General features: G+C 46.1%; 3 protein-coding genes across 4 annotated transcripts; 2 read left to right on the forward strand and 1 right to left on the reverse strand.

Annotated features, from left to right (window-relative positions):
- Nucleotides 1-276: 276 nt before the first annotated feature.
- TMEM55B (transmembrane protein 55B) lies at nucleotides 277-3860 on the forward strand. Of its 2 annotated transcripts, none has more exons than XM_010839452.1 (7): nucleotides 277-547; nucleotides 887-1077; nucleotides 1441-1547; nucleotides 1980-2085; nucleotides 2290-2342; nucleotides 2440-2530; nucleotides 3017-3860. In XM_010839452.1, the coding sequence occupies exons 1-7, from the start codon at nucleotides 406-408 to the stop codon at nucleotides 3158-3160; spliced, it is 834 nt and encodes a 277-aa protein (XP_010837754.1). In that variant the 5' UTR covers nucleotides 277-405; the 3' UTR covers nucleotides 3161-3860. The 2 variants fall into 2 exon arrangements, with proteins under 2 accessions (XP_010837754.1, XP_010837753.1); XM_010839451.1 differs by having other exon boundaries at nucleotides 277-568; nucleotides 3017-3859.
- Nucleotides 3861-3947: 87 nt separating this feature from the next.
- APEX1 (APEX nuclease (multifunctional DNA repair enzyme) 1) lies at nucleotides 3948-6536 on the reverse strand. Its single transcript, XM_010839453.1, has 5 exons — nucleotides 6435-6536; nucleotides 6017-6142; nucleotides 5598-5785; nucleotides 4893-5085; nucleotides 3948-4748 (listed from the first exon to the last, which is right to left on the reverse strand). The coding sequence occupies exons 2-5, from the start codon at nucleotides 6072-6074 to the stop codon at nucleotides 4231-4233; spliced, it is 957 nt and encodes a 318-aa protein (XP_010837755.1). The 5' UTR covers nucleotides 6075-6142; nucleotides 6435-6536; the 3' UTR covers nucleotides 3948-4230.
- Nucleotides 6537-6626: 90 nt separating this feature from the next.
- OSGEP (O-sialoglycoprotein endopeptidase) lies at nucleotides 6627-13489 on the forward strand. The gene is made up of 11 exons (XM_010839454.1): nucleotides 6627-7163; nucleotides 8601-8720; nucleotides 8901-9076; nucleotides 11341-11436; nucleotides 11570-11619; nucleotides 11765-11843; nucleotides 12406-12471; nucleotides 12565-12655; nucleotides 12881-12956; nucleotides 13055-13153; nucleotides 13301-13489. Exons 1-11 carry the CDS (start codon nucleotides 7049-7051, stop codon nucleotides 13338-13340), a joined length of 1008 nt encoding a protein of 335 aa, XP_010837756.1. The 5' UTR covers nucleotides 6627-7048; the 3' UTR covers nucleotides 13341-13489.
- The last annotated feature ends 3042 nt before the right edge of the window (nucleotides 13490-16531 follow it).

The following is a 16531-nucleotide window of genomic DNA, read 5'->3' on the forward strand; positions in this document are numbered from 1 at the left end:
GCCCTGCCCCACCTCCTGGTCTGGAGGTAGCGCGATGGGCCACACTTCCAATGGTTCGAAGAACTTCTCGTCACGTGCAGTTTTTGCAGGTCCAGCGGCGTCCTGAAAGTCATGTGACAGTTGACGTTGGCGCCAAGCTTCCCAATGGAAAACAAGAGCTGCCTTCACAGGACCAGAAATTGCTCTGTCTCTGCGAATAACAGCACGGCGGGGCGGGGATAGCCTATCACGTGCTGCGGGGCGGAACGGGGCGGGGCAGGCCACTGGTTGCGGGGCGAGCTGGGCGCGCGGCGCGCAGGCGCCCTGGGGACCCGGTAGCGGCGGCGGCGGCGGTGGCTGCGGTGACGGCAGAGGCTAGAAGAGCCGTATCTTTGGCCGAAGCGGGAGGCGGCGGTGGCGGCGGCCATGGCGGCAGATGGAGAGCGATCCCCCCTGCTCTCCGAGCCCATCGACGGTGGTGCCGGTGGAAACGGATTAGTGGGGCCAGGCGGGAGTGGGGCTGGGCCCGGGGGAGGCCTGACCCCCTCCGCACCACCGTACGGAGCCGGTAAACATGCCCCGCCCCAGGGTAAGCCGGGGCGGGGTCCGAGGTGTTCCCAGGGGTACTCTGACAGGCGGAGGGGGCGGGGCCGAGGGCGGAGGCGGGGCCCAAGCGCCAGGTGCAGGGCTGTTGCACCTGTGACTGGGTGAGGCTTCCTTCCCTCTGCAATCGCGACCTCAGCTTGGGAGCAGAAGGGAGCTCTGAGGAATCTAATGGAAGCACTGATCATAACAATCACGCTGAGCTTGTCAGAAGGGTTGAGGACCAGAAACAGTTGCCTTACTCCGTGTAGCATCAGTGGGGGTGTCTGCAAGTAATGCCAGCCCTTTTTACCTTCCTCTCCAGCATTTCCCCCGTTCCCCGAGGGACACCCAGCAGTGTTGCCTGGGGAAGACCCACCCCCCTATTCACCCCTGACCAGCCCGGACAGTGGGAGTGCTCCCATGATCACCTGCCGAGTCTGCCAGTCTCTCATCAACGTGGAAGGCAAGATGCATCAGCATGTAGTCAAATGTGGCGTCTGCAATGAAGCCACTGTGAGTTATACAAACCTATGAAACGGGCCCTGTTTTCTGGATCCTCTTTCTGATCCCTTGATTCTAGACCCGGACCTTCAGGCATTGGCCAAGGGCCTTTCCTGAAACCCAGGTTTCAGTTCCAGGAGTCTCACACACCATTTCCCCAGAAGCCACTCACCAGGCTAATATTTACCATCCCTCATCTTCATACCTATCTTTATACTTAAGCTTAGTTTTAGTTTGTAAATCTCATGTTATATGCCTTTCATTTCTCTGTCCTGGCTAAGATTTTGTCTCTCTGATCTCTTCTCAGAAGGTGTTTTTGGAAGAACAGGGATTGGGATTAGAGATTTGCTTACTGATGTCCCCATTATTCTCTAGCCAATCAAGAATGCACCCCCAGGGAAAAAATATGTTCGATGTCCCTGCAACTGTCTCCTTATCTGCAAAGTGACTTCCCAGCGGATTGCCTGCCCTCGGCCCTACTGGTGAGGAGTAATAACTTGGGGAAGGGCTTTAGTGGGGAAAATTGGAAAGCCTAAGGATGAATGTTTACAGAGAATGTAAAGGTGAGGGAGCCTGGTGTTTATTTAGAAGGAGAAAAAGCTAAGGGCTGCTGTGTCTCTAGAACATTATAGCCATCTTTTTCATCTCAGTAAAAAGATGAGGATAAAAGACTACTCCATTTTTAGGAAGATGGATAGTCTCAGAGACTGGGTGAATTATCCTGAGGTAAAAGGGACATTAGAGACCTTAAGTTTAAGCTGTGCTCTTCCCACAAGTATTCTCTGGGGTAGGGCTGGCAGTGCAGAGAAGCAGAGGGACTTCTAAAGGCAGAGAGTAGGGGATGTGAGGGAGGAATAATGTAGGGATCCTTAGGATTAAAAACTTTCTAAACATAGTCGTTTTCTTCTATACAGCAAAAGAATCATCAACCTGGGGCCTGTGCATCCAGGACCTTTGAGTCCAGAACCACAACCTGTGGGTGTCAGGGTCATCTGTGGACATTGCAAGAATACTTTTCTGGTGAGCAGAAGTATTAGGAGGCTGAGGGTAGGGAGGGGCAGGAGTGGAAATGTCGTCATGAATGTATTTCTGAGTTATGATAATGAATCCTGAAAAGGTCTGTTCTATAAGGAACCATTTCCCCATCTCCCACTGCCCCAGGCTCTCATTGAAAATGACCCTGCTTCTACTATTAATTGGTTTCTCCCTTTCCTTTCTCCATAGTGGACAGAGTTCACAGACCGAACCTTGGCCCGTTGCCCACACTGCAGGAAAGTGTGAGTGATTAGGGAGCAGCATCCTTGAGCTGGGTAATGAATAGAGTAAAATCTACAAGGCCATTCCAAGTATCCATTTCTGTTTGCCTCCCCACAGGTCATCTATTGGGCGCAGATATCCGCGAAAGAGATGCATCTGCTGCTTCTTGCTTGGCTTACTCTTGGCAGTCACTGCCACTGGCCTTGCTGTGAGTAGACCTTGATCCAGCCCCTTTCATTCTGCAGCCTCATCTTCTAAGGCTAAGATTGGGGAAATAGCTATCCTAAAAAGAAGTGAAACTGGGAGAGGGGGGGAGAGGGGAGAGGTTGTTTGTGTTGTTTCAACAAACAAGATGACCTAAATTTGAAGACTGATAAAGTCTTCAATATTACTATCAGAGTAAAAACAGCTATCTTCTTTATGTGGCGGATAGAACAAAGAAGTGGCTTAGATTCAGTTGCTAATACGAAGTTGTTAGACATGAAGAAAAACTGACAGGTGTCTGGGATTGTTTGACTATCTTCCTGCCTAGCAGAAGGGAGTTTGACAACTGGGCCTTTTAAAAGGTCCCTGAAGGTGGCCACATGTGGATAGGGGACAGAAACTGAAGCTTGAGTTGTTTGTTACTGTTACTAGGTTTCCTGGAAAGTGGTGAGAGATCAACAGTAACCCCATTGTTCTTCTTCATCTTCAGTTTGGCACATGGAAGCATGCACGACGATATGGAGGCATCTATGCAGCCTGGGCATTTGTCATCCTGTTGGCAGTGCTGTGTTTGGGCCGGGCTCTCTATTGGGCCTGTATGAAGGTCAGCCACCCTGTCCAGAACTTCTCCTGAGCCCCACGACGACCCACAGACTGTGCCTGGCCCCTCCCTGGTGGGGACAGTGACACTATAAAGGGAGCCGTGGTAAAAGGCTCCCTGGGCTTCTATAAGGGGAGCCAAGCAGCTGCCTTCCTTTTCCCTGGGGAGAGGTAGGAAGGAACCAGGCCCTCACCTAGGTTTGGAGGGATAGGTAAGACCACTGCTGGCCACCTGCTTTCCTCCAACAGTTGCTGTGTTTAGGGTGAAGTAGGTGAGAAGTTGCCCCTAAACCTGGGTCCAAAAAGACAGTTCTAGCCTTGTCCTTCCTATATGCTCCCTGAGAGCCATTCCTGTCCCTTACACATTCCAGGGCAGGGTTGGGGTGGGTAGCCCTGGGGGGTCTCCCTCCCTCTTGTGCACCATTAGGACCTTGCTGCTGCTATTGCACTTCACCAGGGGCTGGCTCTGGTCTCAGCACCCTCAGTCTCCTCTCCCCCCATTCTGTGTCCTGTGGGGGTGGGGTCAGCCGCTGCTCTGTACAGAACCACAGGAACTGATGTATATAACTATTTAATGTGGGGTATGGTCCCCTAGTCCTGTATTTCCCATAATTCCTCCTTTTCAACCTTACGCCCCAGTTGCGGTTATTTAACTGGGCTGGATAGGGTTGCTCTGTCATGGGAGAGGTTAGGGAGTCATCCTGTGCTTGTAAATAAATAAGGTCATGACTCTATTCTTTTCCAGTTGTTAATCTGTGTGTATGAAAGGATGAGGGGAATTTGTAGCCCCATGAAGGGATAGAATACACCACCACCAAAGCTGAAACTATGGCTCTTTATTTTCACAGGGACAGTTCAAAGGAAGTATCAGTAGCTTTTGATTAATGTAAAAAAAGAAAAAGAAAAAAGCACTACCCCTACACAAACACCCTTCTTGAGAACTTACATCTGTTATTAGAAACCTGGTTAAAGGATTCATAGTTTAGAAGGGAAATACAATGCAGATGTCTCTTGATAGCAGTTATTAAAGAAGTTTGGGGGTAAGAATTTTAAAGCTAGCTTGGTGGGCTTATTTCCCAGGCTCAATGTGATTTGGAAGAGGTGTCACAGAGCTAGGTATAGGGTAATGGGACAGTGGTCACTGCCCAGAGCCTTGGAACGGATTTTACTGTCACACAATGCAGGCAACAGAGACTGAGATAACAAAAAATAATCAAGGCGCCAACCAACGTTTTTGGATCGCGCATTCATCATATAGGTCCAGAAGGTGTAGGCATAGGCGGTGTTGGGGTAGAGATGCCGGAAACTGTCAGTGAGTGGCACAGCCTGCAGCAATTCCCCGAAGCCCTGCCGCTCTTGTGGAGTGAAGCCAGCATTCTTTTTATTTCCCTTCGGGTTGCGAAGGTCAATTTCTTCATGAGCCACATTGAGGTCCCCACATAGCACAAGGGGCTTGCGGGATGCCAAACCCTTCAGGAATTTGCGAAAAGCTTCATCCCAGCGCTGGCGATACTCCAGGCGCACCAGACCTCGGCCTGCATTAGGCACATAGGCTGTCACCAGCACAAATGCGTCATATTCAGCCACAATCACTCGGCCTTCCTGATCATGTTCTTCCTCACCTACAGAAATGATGGGACAATTAGCAAAAAGAAATTTTAAGAAAAGGGAAAGGAGAGAATAAAAGAATCAAGAATTGGGGCTGGACTGGGATACCAGTAATGAGTTTGGAGGCACTGGGCTTTAGAAAATCAATAGGGTCTCACCAATGCCATAAGAGACTTTGAGTGGGCACTGGCGGGAGAGGAGGCCCACACCACTGTACCCTTCCTTGTCTGAAGGAGCTGACCAGTACTGATGGGACAATCCAGACAGTTCTTGAAGTTCAACTGGTAGTTTGTTCTCTGAACATTTGGTCTCTTGGAGGCACAGGATGTCTGGGGCTTCTTCCTTTACCCACTGTAAGTGAAATTAAATGTAGAAAAAGTATTATCAATTCAGCAGCCATTTACTGAAAAATCTATATGCGAAATACTAGAAATATACAGATGAGACACAGTCTCTGCAGAAATAACGTCTAGCAGCATAATATTAAAACTTATAAATGAAGGGCAAAGAGGCAAGAAGAGTGTTACATGCAACACTGAGGAATTCTTGTTTTTTTCCCTGAAAGGCCCTGGATAGCCAGCTAAGATTTTTAAGCAGTAGTTATTTAAATGTTGGCTATGCAAGAAATAAAATGGAGCAAGTCCAGTAAGGAGGTTTTCCCAACATGCCAGGGAAGAGATGAGGACATTATAAATAAGAAAATGGCAGTAGAACTGTTGAAATGGCATTTGAAAAATAACAAGGGTTTTTTTTGGTGAAAACCTAGTACCTTTCCCACAAGAAAACTATCATGCTGGGGACTAAGATGGAAAAAGATGATTAAACCCCAAGATCAGCCTCTGCACCCCCTTAATTCCACTCACATCTAAACCTTTCTTCTTAATCCAGGCTCGAAGCCCATCCACATTCCACGAGCAGATCTTGAGTGTGGCTGATTTGCCACTGGGTGAGGTTTTCTGATCTGGGGGGTCTTCATACAGAACTGCGCCCTCTCCTACTGCCTCTTTTTCGTTCTTTTTCGCTCCTGCCTTACTCTTCTTCGCCTCTGGCTCTATAAAATAAGTAATACATCATGGGATATAAGTTGGCGGTATCCAACTTTGATTCAGAGTTAACTATAGACCCACTAAGCCAGCAGCTGCCGCGACTTCTTCACAAATAAGAATACTGTCGGTGGCGGTCTGGACTTTCCGTTCAACGGTCCGTACTTCCCGTTCAGCTAGATAATTATAGACATCCCTATCGCTGCCTCTAGGGAGAGGGGCCCATTTCATTCTCTTACCAGTCTTGGGCTCTTCCGCGTCTTCGACCACCGCTCCCTTTTTCCCACGTTTCGGCATCACTGTAATGTATGCCCTTCTGCACCAGTTCCACTTCGCCCACTGAAGCAGTATTTTGATCGCGCTGCCTACAAGTGCAAAGAAGCCGTGAAACCAGCTAGAGCAGAAGACTCCACCCTCGACGCCCACGTACCAAGTACCGCCTTTCAAACTGTATTATCTCTGAATTCTTTCCCCGCCTCTGTGCACCATCAGCCTTTCAGCCCCTCACCCCCGAGACTAGATCATTTCATCGTCGTCTTACACACTTCTCGCGAGATCCGCCCTCCGGCCAAACGAGGGACTGAATTGAGAGTCCCGACCTGGCCTTGCGGATCAGACGTCCAGAGAAGCTGCTAAGATGGGCAAAACAACACATACCCTTTAGCTGACCTGCTGCGGCCCCTGTATGCCTCCTCCTTAACCCAGCACAAAGAATGGAGCACGCTGTGCCCCACGTGGGTAAGTGGCGTGGTCACATGATCTGAGATGCTCTTCCAGGGGCGGAGGAATACGGGTCATTGGTCTAGTTGTACCACGTGACCGAAAGCTTCCCGCCCTTCTCGTGAACTCCGGGACATTGAAGGGCCCAACCTCCATTCTTGGGCTGTTTATCAATATGCCAGATTCACAACTCTTTCTGCCACCCTGACTAGATCCTAAAGCTGTGTAAGAGAGAACGAAATCAGGGGAAAGGCTGGGCTGGACCATGGGAGAGAAGCAGAGGAACGGATAGGAATTTAAGGAGCAGACGCCGGCTCAGCGTTCCCGGCAGTTAAGCGAACAGGCCCTCGAAGGGGTCTTGATGGGTCGTCGTAACGATAGAGGTTGGGACCGGCGTCGGCGCGCTACCTATGGGAATTTTTTGGTAGCTGTTGTTCTGGTTGGCGCGGCTGCTTAGCACCCACTGGCTCATCCTCCTACTCGGCAACCCGGAGTCTGCGTCCCAGCGCGGACTGGTGAGGGCTCCTTGGCTCCAGTGCTAGCTCGGAGCCATGCCGGCGGTGCTGGGTTTTGAAGGCAGCGCCAACAAGATTGGCGTGGGAGTGGTACGGGATGGCAAAGTACTGGCGAACCCGCGGCGGACTTACGTCACGCCTCCCGGCACAGGTGAGGACTTGGGGATTTGTAACTCGTGGCGCACTTTTCCGCACAGCGTCCCCTGCCATCTTTCTAAACGTTGGTGAAGAGTGCGCATTGTGCCTCCTAATTTTTGATCCTACTCTCTGAGATTATGTAACGGTAAAAGGGCTTCCCAGGTGGCTCAGTGGTAAAGAATCTGCCTGCAGTACAGGAGACTTGAGTTCGATCCGTGGGTCGAGATCCTCTGGGGAATGGAATGGCAACCCACTCCCAATATTCTTGCCTGGAGAATGCTATGGACGGAGGAGTCTAGCGGACTACAGTCCATGGGGTCGCAGAGTTGGGACAAGACTAAGCATGCACACACATTATCCCGAGGCTGATGGGTAGAAGAGTTATAGGCACTTGGAACTGTATCTTCTGAGTTGTTCAGCCTATACTGAGCACCTTTTATGTGCTAATTATCGGCTTCCCTTGCAGTATTCGGTAGTTGTTTTTGGACTTCTGTACCTTGTTCTTAAAATGGGAATGATAATACCTGCGTCATTCGGTCTGGAGAGTTAAGGAATGATAATACCTGCGTCATTCGGTCTGGAGAGTTAAAGTACCAGACACATTGACCACTTTCCGTAAATGTTATTTCTAAGTTCTATTGTGTAAGAGTCGGACACGACTGAGCGACTTCACTTTCACTTTTCACTTTCATGTATTGGAGAAGGAAATGGCAACCCACTCCAGTGTTCTTGCCTGGAGAATCGCAGGGACAGGGGAGCCTGGTGGCTGCCGTCTATGGGGTCGCACAGAGTTGGACACAACTGAAGCGACTTAGCAGTAGCAGCAGCATTGTGTCTTTCCTACCTTCCCCCCAAACACCTCCTTCCATAGGAGAGGGCAGCAGGCTTGTGTATACCTGAAAAGCGTCCCTGAACAGGTGATGATGTAACAGGTTACTTGTTAGAAATGGATATATATGTTTAGCACTCAAGCTTCCTGGCATTTGGCACCAAGAATGTAAAGATAAAACAGGTAGTGCTTTGAGATGCTCATGGTTAAGCTGGGAAAAGTACCGATTAACTATAATGCTCTAATTGTTACATGTTACATATAGTGTGTTAATTTCAATGATGTTACCATGCACCGTGTTTGTAGAGTCACAGATCAATTCAGTTCAGTCGCTCAGTCGTGTCTGACTCTTTTCGACCCCATGAATCGCAGCACTCCAGGACATCACCAAAAAGTATGAGATAGGTATCATTGAGTCCTGAGTAGGAGTTGGGTATGAAGAAGGGCATTTCTGAGAGCTGTTTAGCTTAGCTGAACAGGCTGAAAAAACTATATCTGAAGACAGGATGTTTGAGGAAAAGGGAAGGGAGTCTTCCTACCCTACTCAAATGTCTGTTTTGACTTCTAGGTGCCTTTCTGTAGGAAAATTCTTAGGATCTCTGACTTGTGTCTGTCTCCTAGGATTCCTTCCAGGTGATACGGCCAGGCACCACCGAGCTGTTATCCTGGACCTGCTGCAAGAGGCACTAACAGAGGCTGGATTAACCTCTGAGGATATTGATTGCATCGCATACACCAAAGGTATAGCTAGAAGTGTGGGCAACAGTGGAAGAATACACCTGGAACCCAGCTAGGTCAAAATAGCCTGCAGCTCACCTTTGATACCACCACTATATCCGCTGTACCTTCACATCCCCCACTTCCCTCAACTCTGTTTTTCTCAATCTCTATAGGATTCTAAGCCCCATTCTGTCCCCATAGGTCCTGGCATGGGTGCCCCACTGGTTTCTGTGGCTGTTGTGGCCCGTACTGTGGCCCAGTTATGGAATAAGCCATTGCTGGGTGTTAACCACTGTATAGGTCACATTGAAATGGGCCGCCTCATCACTGGAGCCACCAACCCAACTGTGCTGTATGTCAGTGGAGGAAATACACAGGTATTTAGAATTCTTCACCATTCTTTTTTTTTTTTCCCTTCATAGATTTTTGGGTATTTTTAATAACTGAAACAAAACAGATTTAAAACCACAGCTTCTGGAAGAACCATTTGTTCTTGCTGGTTTTGTATCTTTCCTCAAACTTGACCTTGACCTCTTGTTGGGCCACACATTTAAGAGCAGGGTCTCTGAAGACATTCTCATTAGCAATAGTTTCTTCCAAGGGGATACCTACAGAGTACCTTGTGGGCTTGAAGTGATATACTTCAAGTTACAAAGTTTCACAAAAGACTTGCTCTCTGACCTCCTGGCAATTTGCTTCTTGCCCGTGGTAGCTTTCACTTTGTACCTTGCTAGCAAGGTAGCAAGATCATAGGTATTCTTCATGATGACTGGCCAGGGGCATCACCACCTCCCAGGTTTCATGAACTTGCCCATTTTGACAGAAGCCATTCAGGACTACAGCAGAAAAGTTCCACCATTCCTTCTTAATTTCTGAGGCACTGTACTAGCAACTTTTACTTTCTGCCTGAGTGGTAGGAAAACTGGGCTCATCTGAAGCTAAAATGTGATACACTGGAACATTGGATAATCTTTATATGTGGCTATAGAGATGAGGAATTTCCAGCCTAGAGAAGGAAAGAATAGTAAGGATTGAAGTATTTAAAATAAGGATTTTTATTTTCATTATTTTGAAGCTTATTTTTCCTATGAATGTTATCGATTAAAACTAAGGGGCACTTGGCAGTCCAGTGGTTAAGACTCTGCTTTCAATGCCAGGGGCATGGGTTCTATCCCTTGTCAGGGGACTGAGATCCTACATGCCTCAAGGTGCAGCCAGAAAAATTTTTTTTAAAAAAGGAAAAAAATAAAGGGTACTATCTCATTTGTTTCTTTACAACATTTGTTTTGTTTTAGTTACTGGTGATAAATATATAGCTTTTTTTCTTTTTTTTTTATAAGAGTGAAAATGTAAGTAATTAAAAAACATTTTATGAATGGTGGAAGAGGTTTTAAATTTATAGATGAAGCCAGAGTTCTTTGGATACCTTACAAGATCTTTTTAAGTTGAGATTGGAGAACTCTAGCCCTCCTTTTCCACCTAACACCTGATTGGATTATTGTCCAGACTGATTCCTCTCTCCTGAAAGGATTATATTTTAAAAGTTCATTTTGTGAAATAGTTATTAAAGATAAAGGACGCATTTCTATGAAAATGACGTGGGAACTTTAATGGGTAGAGAACAAGTAATTGGTTGAGGCCTGAAGGATATTTATTATACAAGGTTAGGAACTTGGGGTGTGGAAAGTAACAGTGGAAGCTTACAAGATTTACTTGAGATGAGCAGTGATGGAAGTTTCTCTTTTCCTCTTTCCCTTTGAAGCCTGGTTAGGTGTGAAAAACAAGATGATTGACTGGGGAAGAGCAGATGACAGAAGTAGAAAGGCAGAATTTTTCTTTATGGTTTTGTTTCCAGCCTTTTATCAGTAGAGTAAGGGCTACATCAGAATGGAAGAAAATCCCTAGCAGCACCAGAAAGGGAAAGGGACTTACGGATCCTTTGGAAGTACTGTCAGAAGTCTGGAGCTTATGTATCAATGGCTGATAAATACTCTCTGTGCTAGAAGTTGGTCACATATGAAGAGTGGACAGAAGTTGGTTGCCAGTGCTGAGCTGGATGAGCAATTAGTCTGACCCAGTATGGAATTTTGGGGTTTTGTTTTTGTTGTTGTTATTGCTGCACCAAGTGGCTTGTGGGATCTTAGTTCTCCTGCCAGGGACTGAATGCGTCTGCTACTAGGTTCAGGGAGTTCCCTGGGATTTTTGAGTTTTTTTTTTTTTTTTCTTAACTCTACCTTAGTGGTTTCCAAATACTACCACCCTCGTAGGATAATCTTGAAGAAGTCTGGTTCCCTGCCTCCAAGAAGGAAAGCTTTCCCTAGTCCACATTGTCTTGACTGCTTTTAAAGGAATATCAGCAACCTCCAAGCTAGAAAAATGTATCCAAAATGATAATTTACTTCTCCCCTGACCTAGGTTACTGTCTTTAGACTAGAAATCTACTCTGGGAATCCTTAGGGTGTATATAGACTTCTCAGGGAAGCGCTATTTAAAAGTACCTATTGAGGGTTTGGGAAAGTACTTTATTTCCGTTGCTTATTGAAGTTCTAGTGACCACGTTGATCCTCTGCTATGTTCTTCCCCAAGCCAAATGCTCCTCTTTACAGACTTGAGGTTTCATGGACATCCTCATCACCCTTAGGTGATTGCGTATTCAGAACATCGTTACCGCATCTTTGGGGAAACCATCGATATTGCTGTGGGTAATTGTCTGGATCGTTTTGCTCGAGTGCTGAAGGTAAGTCATTGAGGATACAGAGAATATAAGTTGTGAATGAATTTTGGGAGAGCCATGGAAAAGGAAAGGGAAGATAAATTAACTTCTTTTGCTTCATAGATACCCACCTTCATCCTGTTTTTCCTTCTGCTAGATTTCCAATGACCCAAGTCCAGGCTACAACATTGAGCAAATGGCAAAGCGGTAAGGGGAATAAGACGGAAGGAGGCTGACTGGTGGGGTGCCAAGGATTTCCCTGTGTATGTATTAATGAGCTTTGGGAGGGCTTTGGAGGGTGAGCAGCCAGCTGACTACAGGCTTAGTGCCTCATATACTCACTCCCACATAGAGGCAAGAAGCTAGTTGAGCTGCCATACACTGTAAAGGGGATGGACGTCTCATTCTCTGGGATCTTGTCTTTTATTGAGGTGAGTGTGGGGAGGTGAGGAGATGGGCACTTTTCATGCTTTTTAGTGAAGTGTGCGAGTTTTGCTCAGTGTAGTATTTTCTGCGTATAGCATAGTACTAGCCTATGTTAGATGCTGAATAAATTCATCTAGCAAATACTTATTGAACATCTTTTGTGTACCAAGTGCTGTTCAAGGTAATAGTGATACTAGATGGAGCAAAACAAAAATCTGCCTACTTGGAGCATGAGTTTCATGGGGCATGGGAGGAGGGAGGGAGACAGAAAAAGAAACAGACAAAGAAATGGGAAAAAAATAAAAAGGGTCAGATGGGGATAAGTCTGGAGAAAAATTTACCAGGGTAAGGGGCAGAAAGTGAGAGGGCAGGCATTCATGATTACTGAATCTTGAAAGAAGGCTGCTGGTTTTATATGTATAGCTCAGTGCCAGTGAAGAGCAAGATATACTGGTATGGGTGAATTGTGGTAAAATGCAGTGATCCTCCAAGTGTGCTAGTTTTTTGCTCACGTGTCATCCCCAGACCACAGTTCACTGTTTTATCTGTTTGCCCCTGTAACTACAGGATGTAGCCCAGCGGATGCTGGCCACTGGAGAGTGTACTCCGGAGGATCTGTGCTTCTCTCTGCAGGTAATGAAGTGAAGAGCTGGGATAGAAAGGTGGAGCTGACAGAACTAAACTGGGATCGCCTCTGACGTTTTCAACTTATCTGCCCCCCCGCAGGAAACTGTGTTTGCAATGCTGGTCGAGATCACAGAGCGGGCCATGGCACATTGTGGCTCCCAGGAGGCCCTCATTGTGGGAGGTGTAGGGTGTATGTATCATTGGACTGGCCTTCTCTTTTGTATTTTGGGGCATGTGCTTCTTGCTCCTGATACTCTAAATCTCTTAAGGGTTTGGGGAAATTACTTATTTTGTTTCTGTCCTGTGCTTCCCAGTCCTTGCACCTACTTCATTTTCCTAAGTCAGTGCACATGAGGTGTGTAGCTGGACTGGAGAAATGGCTAAAAATAAGCTAATTGTACCCCTGCCTCTGTAGGTAATGTGAGGTTACAGGAAATGATGGAGACCATGTGCCAGGAACGTGGAGCTCGGCTTTTTGCCACAGATGAAAGGTAGAGGCCCTCCCACCCACACACACTCCCCTCCGCCCCCCAATTGCTGTGATTTTCTACCCTTAGATCATGAATTTCATACCTCTTTTCCTTCCCAGATTCTGCATTGACAATGGAGCCATGATAGCCCAGGCTGGGTGGGAGATGTTTCAGGCTGGACACAGGACCCCTCTCAGTGAATCTGGGATCACACAGAGGTAAATGGCCCCTTGGAGGAGGTAGACAGCATTATATGGGAGGTAGGCAAAAATCCAGCAGGAAGAGGACCCAGAATCGTGAGGGCAAAGAAGAATGGAATAAGGGATAACTGTCCACCAAATTTTTCCTTTTTTTTTTTTAAACAGGTATCGGACAGATGAAGTAGAAGTGACCTGGAGGGACTAACAAAGTTAACAGGATTGGAGTATTTGGTGCCCTGAGTGGAGCCCAAGGGACCCTAGGCCTTAATCTTTATGCTTACAAGGCTTTGGACTCCCTTGTCTCATCATTTGAACCTCAAGAATTGACTCAGCATTAAAATATTTTTGGTTTTATATGTTGGCAATTGACTTGTGTTCCGGAAAAATACACATTTGGCAATGGTTAAATCCTTTTGATGGTTCGATGGATAAGGATGGCAGGGGTCAGAGCAGCACCCTGGCAGACTGCAGGTAGCCTTGGGAGCTGCTGCTCTGGAGCTAAAATTGAGGAGAATCTCTGAGATATTCTAACCTTCCCTTAGGAATGCATTATCATTGGTACTATTTTAGCATCAGGTCTTGTGTTAATTGCTTTACATTCATCACCTTGTTTAAATTCTTTGAAGTGTAGGTACTCAGGATTTCCCTGAAAACAGCCTGAAGCCAGATATAATTTCATACTAATTGATAACTCAAAAGTAAAACTGTCCCTCCTCCATACACTTAAGCCTACAGACATTTCCATTGGCAGACCAGAGGGAGGCCCTGGGTACATGTCCTGCCACAACCACCAGAACTAACCTCATCATGCACTTTTATTTATACCAGTCACCATAAGAAGTGTGACTGTCAAGTCACCTCTCATCTTTTAAACTCTAATAACCATTACTCTCCACTCCCTTTTTTGTCCCTGTCCACCCTCTTCTTTTAACTCTTAAAGTTCTTTTGTGATCTCTGAAGTTAGCAGCCAGTCATTAGCAAAAATCCCATGTATCCTCAACATCATCTCTGAATGTTCGCTGTACACAGGTGTGCTCTGAGCCCTGGTTTCTCCTGAGGATTCTGCTTCTCCTCCCACCTGTAGTGGCGGTGGTTTCGCTCACACCCACTGTAGCACTAGGCCGGCCTGGAGGCAGTGTGGGAGTCCTCATTTTTCCTCATACTATTTTTAGACTACGCTCATCTCTAACATACCTCAGCTTTAAAACAATATCTGTCATAAATCTTGGTGCTTTAAAATATCCATATAGATTATCTTGCTAACACTCTGGTCTCAGTTCTTTGCACCTCCACTGATCTTGTCCTATAGTCCCACTTCAGCTACTCATTCCTTTGGTTGTATTCCAGCCCTACTGCTACTCCATATCTCAATCTCAAACATCCCATTCTCCCATCATTACTTCCTGTTTTTCCAATTGACACCACATGCCTTCACTTCTGTCCTCCACCTAAGTGCCAGTCATGAGCACCTCATTGCAAATAACTAGTCTCTTCTGCTTCTCTTGCTTTTGTCGCACTCAACTCTTCACTGACTTTATGCCTACACCCATTCAGCTGAAAGGGCTAGGGAAAAACAGCCAAGTTGACTTTAAATTCATTACCATGAAACTTCAGTGGGTCCTGTATGCTAAAAGTAGTATTTGCTAGTCTTTTCACTTGCCCTCCTATTTTGGCCAGGGTGGTGGCGGGGAACTCTGTGTTGCTTGAGGCATCAAAGTTGGGAATTCATCACTTACCTCTTTTCTGATCCCTGTTTTATTCCTTCTGACCCCTCACATCTCCAGCATCCCCTTCATTCTCACTTTTTGGTAGAAAATAGAGACAGTGAAAAGGCTCACAAGCTCCTACCACTACGCTTACCATAACTTCCAGCATTTATACCCATATGCTCTGCTTTCTCTCCTGTTACTGTATCTTTTTTTTCCCTCTTACTATTTTTGTTGTTTATATTTTTCTCTACTGTTACTACATACCAGTGGTTCCCAGCTGGGACTGAGTTTGCTCCCAGAAGGCTTTGGGTTGTAACAGAGGTGGTGCTCTGGGTGGAGGCAAGGATGCTGCAGTATAGCTTACAGTACACACAACAGCTCCCTGCAACAGAATTATCTGGGGTTAAATGCTATTCATGTCAAGGTTGAGAAGCATTGCTCTAAACAAATTGCCCAGGCTCCCCTCCAAGTCCTTGGACAGCTGGTACCATGCTCTTTCAAGGACATCTCTTATCTCCTTTCCTGTAGGGTCTATTTTCCTTTCTCTCTTGGAGCATCCTATCAGCATGCAAATATGCTGTCATTTTTTCATCTTAACAAAGACCCAAGTGTCTCTCGACCCCATTTCCCCTTCCAATTGCTTCCAATTTTCCTGTTCAATTTTTTAAAAACATAGAGTTATTTTTTAAATTCAAGTATAGTTGATTTACAGTATTATGTTTCAGATGTATAACAGTGATTCAGTATTTTTATAGATTATACTCCACTTAAAGTTATTGTGAAATACTATATTTCCTGTGCTGTACTAATATATCTTCATAGTTTATTCATTCTGCTTTATTTCATAGCAGAACATCTTAAAAGAGTCATCTGCATTTCCTCTCCACCAGTTTCCTATTAAGTTGACTGCACCCAGCTGTTACCATGATCACCAAGGACTTGCATGAACCAAAATCTAATGGCATCTTCTGCTTCATATTACACAGGCTGTCAGCAGGATTTGGCGCACCCTTTTAGAAACATTGTCTTTACTTGGCTTTAGGACATAATCTCTGGTTTGCCTCAGTTGCCTTTGCTGGTTTCTCCATAGCTCTTGAGAGTTTAGTCCTTGGACTATTTCCTATTTACATACATACTTTGAGTGATGTCGTCCAGTCTTACACATTAAAGCCGTTTCATTGTGGTGGGCTCCCCATTTTTTAGCTCCAATCTGGATTTATATCCCGAATGTCTAGTTGCCCTCAGCATTTCTACTTGGATGCTTAACAGGCATCTCAAATTTAACATATACAAACGTGAACTTGTCCCAGTTTACTGCTGCAGTCTTTGCTATTTCAGTCAGTGACAACTCCATCCTTATAGTTGTTCATGTCAAAGTGCCTTGGTATTACCTTTGACACCTCTTTCATCTCCTCCAATTTATCAGATCACATGGACTTTACCTTCACAATATATCCAGAATCCACTGCTGGACTTCACTGCTGCCATCCTAGCCCAGGCCAGAATTATCTCCAAGATTATTGCAGGAGCTGGTCTACGTGTTTCCACCATTTCCCTCTTACAGTCAGTTCTCATCAGCAGTCATTCAGAGTGAATAGTGTTAATGTGGAAGCCAGATTATGTCACTCTTCTCAAAATCCTCCCGTGTTTTCCTACCTCAGAATAAAATCCAGAGTCCTTTCAGCGG

Source organism: Bison bison, unplaced genomic scaffold (genome assembly GCF_000754665.1).
Source record: "Bison bison bison isolate TAMUID 2011002044 unplaced genomic scaffold, Bison_UMD1.0 scf7180017864117, whole genome shotgun sequence".
Classification (NCBI taxonomy): Eukaryota; Metazoa; Chordata; class Mammalia; order Artiodactyla; family Bovidae; genus Bison; species Bison bison.